This window comes from Rhamphochromis longiceps, linkage group LG5, assembly GCF_057381845.1.
Source record: "Rhamphochromis longiceps isolate RC_006_pf linkage group LG5, R_longiceps_female_GT1.1, whole genome shotgun sequence".
In the NCBI taxonomy this organism is placed as follows: Eukaryota; Metazoa; Chordata; class Actinopteri; order Cichliformes; family Cichlidae; genus Rhamphochromis; species Rhamphochromis longiceps.
This window is the reverse complement of record NC_140561.1, coordinates 19303803-19317268: the sequence shown is the minus strand read 5'-3', so window position 1 is coordinate 19317268 and position 13466 is coordinate 19303803. Positions and strand designations below refer to the sequence as shown.

General features: G+C 42.2%; 1 protein-coding gene across 2 annotated transcripts in view; it reads left to right on the top strand.

The window, feature by feature from the left end:
• The window catches only part of LOC146669794 (retinoic acid receptor gamma-A-like), a 38611-nt gene that overhangs the window by 17588 nt on the left and 7557 nt on the right, over window positions 1–13466 (top strand). Inside the window, exon 1 of one of the 2 annotated variants that reach the window (XM_085406402.1) lies at window positions 2340–2848. The exons of the other annotated variant lie outside the window; for it this stretch is intronic. Within the exon in view, the coding sequence (XP_085262528.1) occupies window positions 2704–2848 (145 nt within the window). The 5' untranslated portion in view covers window positions 2340–2703. Of the gene's footprint in view, window positions 1–2339; window positions 2849–13466 lie in introns of those variants that run through there. 2 annotated transcript variants of the gene reach the window in all.

The window sequence follows — 13466 nt, the reverse complement described above, 5'->3', positions numbered from 1 at the left end:
TCATCACAAGCACTCTGTTTAAGCACATACACACATAATTGTCTGTGTGTCAGAACACACACACACACACATTTCCACTGCCACTCTGTAGGCTGCACATTCCAACACCCATGAATATCACAAACAGCAGTCTTGTGCTCCTTGCCTCACATTTGTGACTGTATTGGTGCGCTTACAGATGACCGCAGTGAGACTTTGTGCAAATAACTGTGGTTCAAGCAGGAGGAGGTGCCTGTGGAGAAATAGACAGAGAGAGAGAGGGAGAGAGGGGCCATTGTTCGGCGCTGTGTGTTTGTGTCAGACATGACGACAGGATGAATAGCCGAAGAACCTGATTGTGAATAGCTGTAATGCGACTCGGTCCTCCTACAAGTTGTGTGTGAGTGAGAGAAAAAGAGCAGGGACAGAGCTGAGCGGGGAGTCCTGTGTTTTAAGCTTCAAAGGCAAAGAGGGGCAATTTGCCGAGCCTAAAGAGCAGGCGTGAGCCCGTGTTTTGGTAAAATAGAAGGAAAATGATACAACTTCTTCGTCTTCTTTTTCCCTCCCTCTTTCGCATCCCCCCCTCGTTCATTTGTGTGCTTCTCTCCTCAAAGCAGCAACAGGGGGCAGGGTGCTGCAAGGCAGGGAGGGTAATTGTCTCAAGGTGTGGAGAGAGTTCTGCGGGCTTGTGCAGCTACGCTCCCCACAGTGCATCGTAGTGAGCGGGTGTGCGCTTGTGTGCACAGCTTGGCCAAGACCGAGGGGATGGCTAGAGGGCTAAGGGGCGAGATGAATATAAAAGTTAATCTGCTAAAACCGGCAGAGATTGTGTATGGTGTTTTCAAAATATTATATAAAGTTAAAAAAATGAGGAAGAATGGGTTCAGGATGTTGAGAGCAAAATAAACAAAAAAGCAGGGGGGAAAACAAAGAAAGAAGAGAATTGTAATACGCGAGAGGAATATGAAGTGTTCAAAGCCACAGGCTGTTGGAAAGTCAGTGTGCAGGCGTGTACCCCTGCATGTGCACATGCGTGTGTGTGTATGAAGTGTGTGTGGGGGGTGTTAGAGCCCCAGTGGGGGTTTCTTCCAGAGTTCATCCCTCTTGAACGAGGGAAGGAAAGGGAGGAGGAGAGCGAGAGGAGGGAGGAGGGTGAGTGTGTCTCGTATACAAACTATCTAGACTTTGGGCCAGCGCGGTTCGCCTGCAGCTGAGCCGCACTTCGCCACACTTCAAGCATCCAGCACGCTCGGGGAGGGAGGATGACTGAATCCATTTGAATCAACGCAGAAGATTTTAATTGCGGCTGCACGTGCAATGAATTAGTGGCGAAAGAGAAACCTTAAAAAGGCGGTCAAAACTTTGTGCAGCATGAGAAAGTTGGGGAGAAAAAAAGTGAATTATTTATGTATTGAACCATTTGAACCAAAAAAAAAAGAGCCCATCAGGTTGCCGACCACGGATGGATTATTCATAAACTTTCTGGTGAAAAGTCGCTCTTTGTTGTCTGTGAGGCAGTATTTCATAAATCCATAAATTACACATGATCGGCTGATCGTGAGTTCTTATACAGGCTTTCTGGAAAGAATGACGTGATTTGGCACCAGCTGTTGGCAAAAGTGACACGATGTTTATTTGTGTTTAATTAATTGTGATTAGTTGCAACTGCCGGTCGTCGGTACACAGCAGACCATCTGCACATATGAAATTCCTTTTAATAATGACTCACTCATGTCTTGGATTCTATTTTTGTTCCTCCATATGTAATTACACAGTTATGTCCGTGTAACTTAAAAAAAATATTGGCATTTGATTTAGTAGGTTTCTTTTCTGCTGCATTCTTTAAAAAAAAATCACAGTAAATATTCCCAAAGCAACCTTTTGTAATAGGTTTTTAATTTTAGGGATATTACAGGCATTAAGTGTGTGTCTGGGGCCACGTCCCTGTGTTGCTGTGGGGTTTGAGAGCGCCGTGAAAACAAGCAAACAACAACGCTGTGCTTCACACTCTGCCAAGTAGGAGAAGATTTTTGTTTTTTAAAGTTTTTGCTAAAGTTGACCGAGATGTTTGCGAGAGAGGCTATTTCTTCCCTGCTGTGGTGAAACAAAAACAAAGTTAATGCGGAGAAAGGAGCAGGGGGGGGGAGGAGGGGGAAGGGGGAGGAGAGGAGTGTTTGTTTTCATTCGTTGCATATGAATTATAAAGAGGTGAGTTTGAAAAGTTGAAGAAGAAAAGAGCCCAGGAGAGAGGGACTGTTGTGTGGCCAGTTGGGGAAAGCAGGTACACGCCTCCTCGTGTTGTTTTGTCCCTCCTCTTTCTTCTTCCTTAACCACACCCCCCTTTTTTCTCAGTACTGGGAGAGCCGCTCAGATAGTTGGCCGTGACTGCAGCGGAGTGTGAGAGGCCCAGAGAGCCAGCAAGAGGGGAACTGAGATCAGTTACAGCAGGGGAGGCGAGCAAGTGATCTGGGAGCAGAGGGGGTAGAAGCAGCTCGACTTGTAGAACGGTGATAAGGTGAAGAGGGGGAAAAAACTAAAACAGAAAGAGGGGAGTTTGTCCATGTAGAGGACTTTGGAAAGACAGGACAGCCAGGCAGAGGAGGGGGGGGGGGGGCAGTGGCAGGGTCAAAGACAGGCAGATAGACAGATAGACAGACAGACAGGGAACACCTGGACCACTCAGGGCATTAAGTTACTTTGAGATTTCCTCAATAGCAAAGAAACATGTTCGACTGCATGGAGGCTCTGGGGCTGGCCCCTCGGCCCCTCTTCGATGTGTCCAGGCAAGGCTCCTGCATGCTCAGCAAGGCCACCCCTTACTTCTCCGGGCTGGACCCTTTTGCCTGGGCTGGGACAAGCAGTGTTCAGTGTGAGTACTCTGTCCTGTCCGTCAGACTGTAAAAAAGAGCAGCTGTGTGTGTGTGTGTGTGTGTGTGTGTGTGTGTGTGTGTGTGTGTGTGTGTGTGTGTGTGTGTGTGTGTGTGTGTGTTCTTATCAGAGCCCTGGTTTTGTTATCACGGAGCTCTCTCCACAGGAAGAGTCAGATTCCTTTCGATTATGTGTACCCATTCTCACCCTGCAGTGTGTTTGTTTATGTGCTTAGCGTGCTTTGTGAGTGTGAGCGAGTGAGTTGGGGAGTGTATTTATACATCAGGGTGTTTGTTTTCCTTATGAATGACTTCACATGATTGACAGCTCTTTCAAACAATGCAGGGACTTAACCCGCCGATGTGTCCAGAAAACAACAAGCGCCAACGTCTGAGCCGAACGCTGCACTGACAGATCGAAGGCAAATGGGCCTCGAAATCACATGGTGGCAATCAGGCGAACAAACCCAAACACAGAGCCTCAGTTAGTTAGAAACGGATCATTTACAGAAGATAAATAAAGATAAGTAGGGAGACATATTTTATCAGAGAGGGGAGCTTTTTCACTTTTAAAAAGATTTGATCTGAGCGAGCACTGATGCAGGAGCAGTTAAAGAAAAATGTGAATTTTAGCAGCGTTCTGCAGAAATGAGAAGCACAGTTATTAAAAGATAGATGTTGGATGGCTTGACATGCTATCAGTCACTGTTTCTCAACTCCACAGGCTACACATTCTTTTGACGTTTGACCAAAAATTGCATCACACATTGAGGTACAATGCACTCACCACACAGTTACACAGTTATACAAATGCGGAAAAAATTTTCTTTATCTCATAAAATAACGAGGCCACCTTTTGTAACTGTCGCGGAGCCCATTTTCAGACTCTCAGATTACACTTGGCTGGGTGACTTGGAAAAAAACAAACGTTTATAGGAGCTCGACTTGAGGTGCAGTCGGGCGTGTCGCCGAGCTGAAACTTTTCTGACGCGATTTGAGATGTCCCCACCGAGCACCTTGAGCCTATTTATCTTCAGTAATTATTTAGATACCAGCGCATCAAACCCTGTCGAGCCCGCAGTGCTCGCTAATGATGATGGATGAGCAGTCAGGATGACAAACACCACAGCAGGGCCTGTTTCAACTCGCCGCGGAGCTTTGCCAGATGCCACACTGAAAGACAAATGTCCGCAAATGTTCATTAATCATTGTTATTTAACTGCATACAATGTATTTTTAGTTTCTTTTTCTTTCTTTTTTTTAAGTTATACAGGCTGCTCCAACTAGCATCAGCCAAATCGTCTGGTAAAAACAGTGTGAAAGAACTAGAAGAGTGCTCACTTCAGCATCACTAACTGATTGATTCATTAATCGAGAGAAAATGATTGACAGTTTCTTTGACTGATTAATGTTTTGACTCACAGAGAAAGTGATTGCATGTATCTCATAAAGTGTCATATTTATGCTCACTTGCTTATTATTGAATAAATTGTAGGTTTTGCTGTTTTTTGCATTTCTTGTTTTTTTCTGCAAGATTTTACATTTTGTATCATCTCAGTTGCAAAAATAGGTTCAGGAACCTGAGTTTGGGTTTTATTTTACTATTTTCCAAAGCCATGGCTCATTTCAACATCTCAGGATCTATTGTGAGTCTGACATGATTTTGATATTTTTTTCCTACTTTTCTATAAACTGGTGCATGGCATATCTTTAGAGCTGATTAGAAAGAGAACAAGTGAATGCTTTTTCTTTTTCAGCATTTCTTTGGGTGAACATGTTCTGTTGGACATTATGGCGCTAAATTCCTCAGGGCATTTTGGCCTCTCTGTCTTCTCTCTGGTGTGTGTGTGTGTGTGTGTGTGTGTGTGTGTGTGTGTGTGTGTGTGTGTGTGTGTGTGTGTGTAAGGGGGGGTCATCTTTTCCTGCGTTTTTTTGCGAGGCAGTTCAGCACCTCTTTGCCTTCCTTTGTTTCAACGTCAGGAGGCATTAAATGGAGCGGGGACATGCCTGAGTCTGTCTGCTCTCTCTGTCACTGCCTCTTGTGCGGTGTGACATTTGCTTTTTTTTTTCCTCCTCTTTTGAAGATCTCCTTTTTCTTCCAGTAGTTGCGTGTTCTTCCCAGCAGTAAAGTGTGTTTATTCTTTTGCCCATACACGGATCAGCTTACGGGCCTCGTGTTGTGTAACCAAGAGCTTTTAATGATTCAATTACAATTATAAAAGGCCCAATTAAGAGATTAGGTGGTGTGTAAGGGGCATGGGGACTTAAAAGCGAAGCGGGGTGAGAGAGGAGTGGCAGGATGAAGTTAGATGTTGGGATTAAACCCACCGCTGCCCTTTGTGTCCTGGTGTTTAGAGCCTTGAGGGGAAACGGTCTTCTCTTCATTCAGTAGTAATCCCCGTTTTTGCTCGGCATCTTCTCCTCTTTGAGATCAGGCTCTTCAAAGCTGCTTTAACAACGGGCCATCGTATCATCACACTGAAGAAGCAAAGCTAACTATGATACAGCTGGAAGATGCTGTTATAGACAGACAAGAATTGTGCTTAAATCACGAGATAAAAAAGTTTTTATTGTGTGTTGTCTTTATTGGAGTAGAAGGACTTAGATATTTATGTTGGCTGTACTCACAGCAGTGTCACTTGTTTCTCATACAGTTTGGTAGTGTGTGTGAAGTAGTCTTTTTCTCTGGAGCTCCGCGTTCTGTCTCCACTGTTGCTTTTAGCAGGAAACAGAGCAGCTGATGTGTAAACACAAGTTCAGTATATGTGTGTATATGTATATCCGCTGGAAGAAAACGGATTCTTTTAATTGTGATGAACGTGTGCTGCAGTTTAATAATAACCTGACTACATCAGCTACATGTGTTGTGTTTATATATAGCTGATTGTTATCTAATATTTGTCAGTTCTTACTTTAAGTCGGGGGTGTCAAACATATGGCCCAGGGGCCACAGTCGGTCTGGCAAAAACTCTAATCCAGGCGGCTGGACAGCTTTGGAAAATATGAAGGACGGTATAAATAAGGGACTTTAAACTTTATTTTAAATTGTAGCTGTTTTTAGTATTTTTTTTTACAGCTAAAGCTAAAGAGCCATTTATGTTACACCAAAGTAGTCAAATTATCATATAAAGAGTTTAATGACAGAAAAGTTCCTGATTTTCACTGTTTACTATAAAAATCTTAGTTATAAAAAAATGAATCAACCAAAACTTCTTGTTTGATAAATATGCGACAGTATGGGCAGTGTGCTTTTGCATTTGCTAAATTGCAGAAAAAAACTGAGATGTGCAGTTGAAAGTGCACTGCTTTCTCTTGGTTTAAAAGACATTTTAAGATAGAATTTCAGATATTAAATATTTGGTTTAATGACAGAAAGTGTTACTCATCCCCACTTAAGATCGGGCTTGTATGTGACCCATGATGTAAAATGAGTGTGACATTCCTGCTTTAGGCGATATTATTGTGTTTCAGATTTTTTTTTAATATGACCACACATTTTTGTGTAGAATGGAGTGGCTACTAGTGGGTTAGGTTCAGATTACTTTCCCAGCTAGTAAAACAATATGCCAACTTTCCTTCCTTTAACAGAGTTGCCTCTCCCATCGCTTTCTCTGGTGAAATAAAATCAATGTATCCTGACAGATTATTTCATTGCTTTGACTTGTGTAAGTGCCCTAATAAGATTATATCTCCAGTCTGATTACTTTGAGTAATTAGGCAACAGTTTGCATGCAAATTTAGTGTCATTGCTTTTGATTTTGAAACCTCCAGACGTGGCAAATGTTAGGCGTGATTCATGTGGGGAAGGCTTATTATTTTTGCTGTAGTTTAATGAAAGCTTTGAATCCAGTTCTTCTGATTACTGATTGTTCCAGCTCGAGGCCAGCTTCTTGTGAGGTCCAGCGGAGTCATGCTCAAACTTGTCTCCAGTCGTGGCGTTCCAGCTTTCACCCCATTATCTCCGTGCCTAAATGATTCAGAATTATTAATGTACTACAGTATTTCATTTCATTTACATTCTTTTACATCATTTACATTCACACTACCTAGTGCAAATCACTTGTTTTACTGGTGGGTGTAACATTCAGAAGTAAATCAGGTTGAACGGTATCACCGCATCATTAGGTCTTTGTATAGCAGCAGAACGTTTTCAGGACATTAAAACTTAGCAAATCAGATTAAGATAAGACTCAGATCTTATATTTTATATTATAAGAATACAAAATCTTACCACATTGCCATAGGGTCATGCAGTTTTAACTACCACACATGCATGTGCGTGCTAAGATTAGCAAAAGAGAATGTGTTTGAGAAACTGTGCTGGTCTCAGTTTTGCATTTAAGGTGCCCAACGGTGGAAGCCGACTGTGGAGTGAGATCCAAAAGCAGGGGAGGTGGGAAAATATAAAGCTTGGTTTATTGGGTGTTATTTAAAAAAAAAAAAAAAGGAAGGGAGGGACAAAAGGGACAAACTTGAATTTAACAACCTGCCCCGTAAATGCACCCCCCCCCCCCCCCCCACACACACACACACACACACACACACTCACATGCCGTGGCGACAAAGACAAACTCCTTGACCGTGAACACAAGAACAACAAATGATTACAAGACTGCTGTTTTCCAGGTTTTGTTCTGAAACCTTCCCTTGCGTTATTACTTTGTTGGCGTGAAGTGTGAGAAGTGCAGATTATCTTCTTTCGGGGCCATGTTTGTACTGAGGCTCTGGCACGCTTTACAACAGTGCAAGGGTTCGCGAGGATGGGAGGGGTTTGGTTTCTGTTTTTGTAAGCGAGTTTGTGCAAATGTGTGTGTGTGCCTTTGTGCACCGTTGCCTCTGTGTTTGCTTGTGTGCCTCCTTTTTAGTGTTTGGTGCAGTTTTTATGGAGCCATCTCCTGGACAGTAGCCTGGTTTTCACAGCCCTTCCTTTAAAAAGGCACTGCCAGTGACAGGAAGGACTCCTCCTCCTGCCAGGGCAGGAAGGCAGGAGAGGACACAGGGGGGAAGAGGGTTATTAGTGAGGGCCTCGGGAAGAGGAGGAGGGGGGCAATGGTATTGAACTTAGAACAGCTGATGAAAGGGATTGTCACTGAGATCTCCCCCGTCTCCTCCCTGCTGTCGTGGTAATTACTTGCTCAGCATATTTGCGGTTGAACCCCCCTCCCCCAAATCTCCCCACCACCACCTCTGTTGCTGCTCTTAATACAGTTTAGTATGAAATACAGATAAAAAAAAAAGTCATCAGTTTTGTGAGTTTTTTATGGACTGTGTTGCAACTATTTAATAATAAAGGACATTTATGGCAGCGTTTCCTCCCTCGCTCCCTCCTCTCGCCATGTTTGCGAGTGTTGTTGCACTCCAAGTCACACGGAAAACCATCGCTCACTGTCCAACTGACCCCTGGACTTGTGCAGCAGCCCACACACGCACACACATTCGCGTGTACATGCACATTCCACAGCACGCTGCTGAACATTTTGTTTGGCGAGAAGTTATGTAAAAGCTACATTTGTTATCGAAATTAAAAATTTCAACGGCTAGAGGAGAAAAAAATTGGTTTGGTTAGGTTACGAATTTGAATCTCCTGTAAACTGAGTCACTGTTTCGCTGAATTCCGATTTGGCTCCCAAACAACAGTATAGGAATTATTAAAGTTTACACATGCTTTGCTTTACCTCCCATTTCAAGAAAGATGCGAGGCTCGCCGGAGCCCTCAGGACAAAGTCGGGTTCAATGAGACGTGTGATGGAGGCCGGCTGAGCCAGGCTGCAGGTCCTACAGGGCATGTACCACACACAAGGAACGGCTGCAGTGTCACTTTTACTCTTTATGTGCGATTGTTTTTATTTAAGCTGCTTCAGCATGTGGTTACTTTGTTTTCATTTACATGTAGCTGTTAATACAGAATGGTTAGGGCAGAAATAAAATAAATACATGCATAAATACTTTATTGACCCCACAAAGGAAATTATTGTGGTACAGCAGGGCAAACTGCAAAATAGAACAGTCTACAATAATCTGTTACAAGAAAATTGATCCCCTTAAAATTCAGCCAGTTGGCGCATTTTTTTATGTTTTCCAAAAAATTGAGTGCACAGAGGAAAAGCAGGAAACCCCCCCCCCCCCCCCCCCCCCCACACACACACACAAATAAGTAAAAAGCTAATTATGAGTGGTGAAAAAGAAATTCCACAAACAAAGCAGTTGCTATTGTTGCAGTTTAACTGACATCTGAAGGATTTTATCACTTCCTGCTGTCAAATCTGTTCACTTAAACAGCTAAAACCCGATTAAGCCTTTCTTTTCCTTTTTCCCCTGTGTTTTTAAAGCCATGCTGGTCAGAAGATAGTTTGACAGTGTAGCTCTAGTAAACTTCTCAGGAGTGATATGTTGATTCCTGAGCTCTGACTCTCAGGCATCAGAGCTGATAAAGAAGAGCGGCTGCTGTTGTCTAAACAGAGATGTGCTGATCTGACAACAAACACTGAGGAAACAGGAAAGGAGGAAGATGGAAAAGACATGTGAAGGAGGAATATTGTAGTGTGACGCCGTCTGCAGAAGACAGGAGTCGAATTGTGTTGTAGCCTGGCTGTGAGTAGATGAAGTTTAGTTTAATGGCTCTCCGGTTCATGACGATAAGCTACAGCATGCCTATTCAACTACGAAGTTAGTTGGGCCAGATTTTCAAACCGAGGAATTTATCTGGGCCAGATATTTTTTTTGAAGCCAGCAAGCAGCAGATCATGATCAATTTCAAACCCACACAACTGTACTGAAAAACAAGTATTTTTTTTTATCCCTTTTCTCCTGTAAATCTGGTGGTGACCTCTCACAAATGCACACCAAAAGGTCCATTTAAAAAAAAGGGAGCTATAACTAAACTATTTTTTGCACATTTGAAATAATAATAACAAAAAACATTTTGATAATTCCCTTTCAAATTAAAATAAATATTTCGCTGACCACTCACTTTTCCTGCCATGGATGGAGCCCCATCGGTCACAAGTATACAGACACGCTTCATATCCAGACCATTTTCCTCAAAAAGAGCTTAAATCTTCTCAAACATCATTTCGCCAGCTGTGTGTCCCTCTAACGGTAGCAAACCGAGCAATTTCCCATCCAAAAAACGGACATATACGCACAACTGTGCATTATCAGTTCTGTCTGTGATCTCCTGCTATGGACATTACATCAGTTTTCTTCAGGTCATCTAACAGCATTTCAAACTCGTCTGACGCCAGAACTTCAATTCTACGAATATTTGAACTGTCCTACAGGGGTACGTTTTTAATAGCAGATGTCACACTCACTTTTCACCGCATCCACCACAGCCAGCATGCAGTATTTCATTGCTTCAGAATCTGTGAAAGGCCTTTTCTTCTTTGCCAAGAAGCAAACACAAAGGGAAGATGCTGCAGCTCTCTCTTGGGCTGTACAGGACCCTCACCATGGTAGTACAACTCCGGTTGTAAGATTATTAAACTCGGTAAAATGAATAAGTATTTGTCAGTCCGGGCAGGGTTAAACCGACAGTTTTCATTGTCAATTTTGCGCTTCTGGAGTGAGAAAGACATGCTGTTGTCGCATCATATATTACGATGATTTTTTAATATGTTTACATCACGGTGTATTGTGGGTTAAATATTGCTAGGCTACTAGGAGTGTTGCATTCACAGTCTACACTACGCTGTAGGAATTTTTAATTTTTTTAAAAATTAATTAATGAATTCATTTTTTGCGTTTTCTCTGTGTTTCTGCCAGGACCACAGGCAGGGCCACTCGCAGGTTGCTTCTGGGCCGCATTTGGCCCGTGAATAGGCTTGAGCTACAGTGTGAAATATGTCATATGACAGGTTATATTTATCGTTTTTGTTGCATGTGAATCTCTGTGTAGTAGTTGCGTTACAGCAGCTGATTAAGCTGATTCACACGAGGCGTGTCGTGCCTTTTGAGTCCAGCAGCGGAGCGGAGTGCTGATTGATGTTGTGACATACTTGGGGGTGAGTTGCAGGTTAAGAAGAGAGAGGGATTTTTTTTTTCGTTTTCCCAAGCCGAAGCTCTGAGGCTGAGCTCAGTTCAGGGTGATGACAGCTCCCGACAGTTTTTGGCTCCTCTCCCTCTTTCTCCACGCCAGGTAAAACCCCCACTCCCTCTCTCGCCGCCTTCAGCCGAGCGTCTCTCGCCCTGTCTCCCTCCGTCATGTGTCTCTGAGTCACGTCCCTCCTCACCTGCTCTCACCACCTTCAGACACTGTCAGTCACTACCTCTCTCCTGGCGCCATATGCAGCTTCTCCGTTTCAATGGGAGCTGTTTTTCCACTGGTTCTCTCAGGGCCACTTTTACATCGACAGTGTTACTATATAAACAGAAAACAGCGATCGGGTTGCAGCACCACTCATCCAGCGCCGACTCCTTCACTTCCACCTCTCACACCTTCGCTCTAATAACCCAAAATTGAACGCACACTATTACAAAAAACACCCAGAAACTCAAATTCTTGCATCTGTTGCTTTAGAAGTAATTATCTGCAGCCTTTTCTTTTGAGAGGAAAGCAAGTAGAAAGAGACTATTGTCACTAGTCTGGTTTTCTGACCTGGGTGAATACATATGAAATCATTTTTTACAAATACAATAGCTGCTATTGTGTGTCTGTCACAATCACCCCAAATCCCAAGTTGCTCTTTTTCTAGATTTTCCATTTAGTTTTGCATCGGAAGAAGAGAAGCAGCAAATCCATGCAGATGAAAAAGCTGGAAGCTGCACGTTGAGACGTTCTTAAAGTCACACAGAAGACAATGCAAAGTGAATCCTCATGTTTATTCATTGTTACTGTATGCAGTAGTGCAAAGCACCCGTCTTTTTTTTTTTATCTCAAAATCCTTGTGTCTCCGGATACATTCATATTTGATATATTTATCCTTTATTTATCTGCCCATAAAAAGCAGGAACTAGGAACTTATTCATCACATATCAGAATCCAACCATTAACAACTATTGGCTGCTAATTTAAACATAATTTTTAAAACCCTTGTTTAGTGAGTAAGACATACAAACAATCAGTAATTTATACGTCCTGTTTTATTTCTGACTTACTGTTTTGCAGTGTAAACATAATACAATGTTTCATTCATTTTAGTTAATTTATGTATTACAGAACAAAGAAGTCGACAGCACAAAAAATCCCGCTTGTAAGCGTTCGAGTTTTTGGTACCTACCCCATTGTTTGTGGGTCTGCTGAACCCACAACATCACTGGGTTTTAAAGACAATACAACCGTAACAGTTTCTTTAAAAAACACTTGCAGACTTTAGTAAGCCTATAATTTGTTACATTTTTTTTTAACTTTTTGTCTCCGCTGGTTTATGTTTCGTCGCTATTTTATCGTTGAATGGAAAAATTTAGAAAGAAGGAAAATGGTAGTTGAGTCTACTTGGGCACTCAGACAACAGGAGAGCAGAAAGGAAGTGGAAAAAGAACAAACTGCAAGTGTTTTATGAAATTTTAAGACATTTTCCAAACAAATATCAGGAGACTACCGAGACCTCAAGACCTGATTTCTACTCGTGCCAGTAGAATCGTCTTCAGTTCAATTCGGTTTTATTAATATAGCATAGAATAGAATAGAATAGAATAATCCTTTAATTGTCCCACAAGGGGAAATTTGGTTGTAACAGCAGCCAAAAAGACACATATACAAACAGGACACGGAACAGAAACATACACAATTTTTCTTACACTACATTACTAGATACAGCATCAAATCAAAACAAGACTTCTTCCGGACAACTGATTCTTAACCCCATTACCTTTGTCTTTCCAAGTATCTCTCCTGCACTGTGACAGCTTTCTAAATATTCCTCTTGATAAGATCTCACTTCTCAGAACTAATGCTACAATGAACAATAATGAGTCACCCACTCTTAACGGCTGTTTTTCATAACTGTGAGCCCGTTTCACTTACCACCCCAACAACATGTTATCATCCCCCCTCGTCTGTAAATGGTCCATTCATTTTAACGACTCTAAATACTTGTTTAGTCTCATAGAGGGTGCCAGCCTACTTTAAACATGTAATTGTATGCCTTCTCATTAAGAAAAGAAATCTTGACCTTCCTTATTCGTCAAACTTTAGATCAGTCTCTGCCTATACCTCTCTGTTAGTTTTGGAGAAAGAGGTTTTCCACGATATTGGTGAGGTTTTTCATTTCTGGCTTTAAACTCCGTCACAACAGAGAATCTGCTCTTGTAAGTTTTTGATAACCACTTGTGTATTTCGGATGGTTCTGGTAACACCGCTGTGCTCACCAGTACATCCAATACAATCGATCTCATTTCTTAAACTATGCAAAAAAAACCTGACGTGATTCACTTCTCACGCCTCTTTAACATCGAGCTGATATTATATCCCAAAGAAAGTTTTTTCAATCATAACCTCCAACTAAAGTTAAACGATTTCTTTCAATCAACACCGGAGAGAAAATCATTCGTGCCGTTATTGCATCTATTGCATTTTATGCTGTGTTTTCCTCTCGTTGGGTCCAAAATCTATGTGTAGTTTCACACACTAAGAGTTTAAAGCAGGTTGGGAACACACACAGAAAGTACACAGCAAACCTT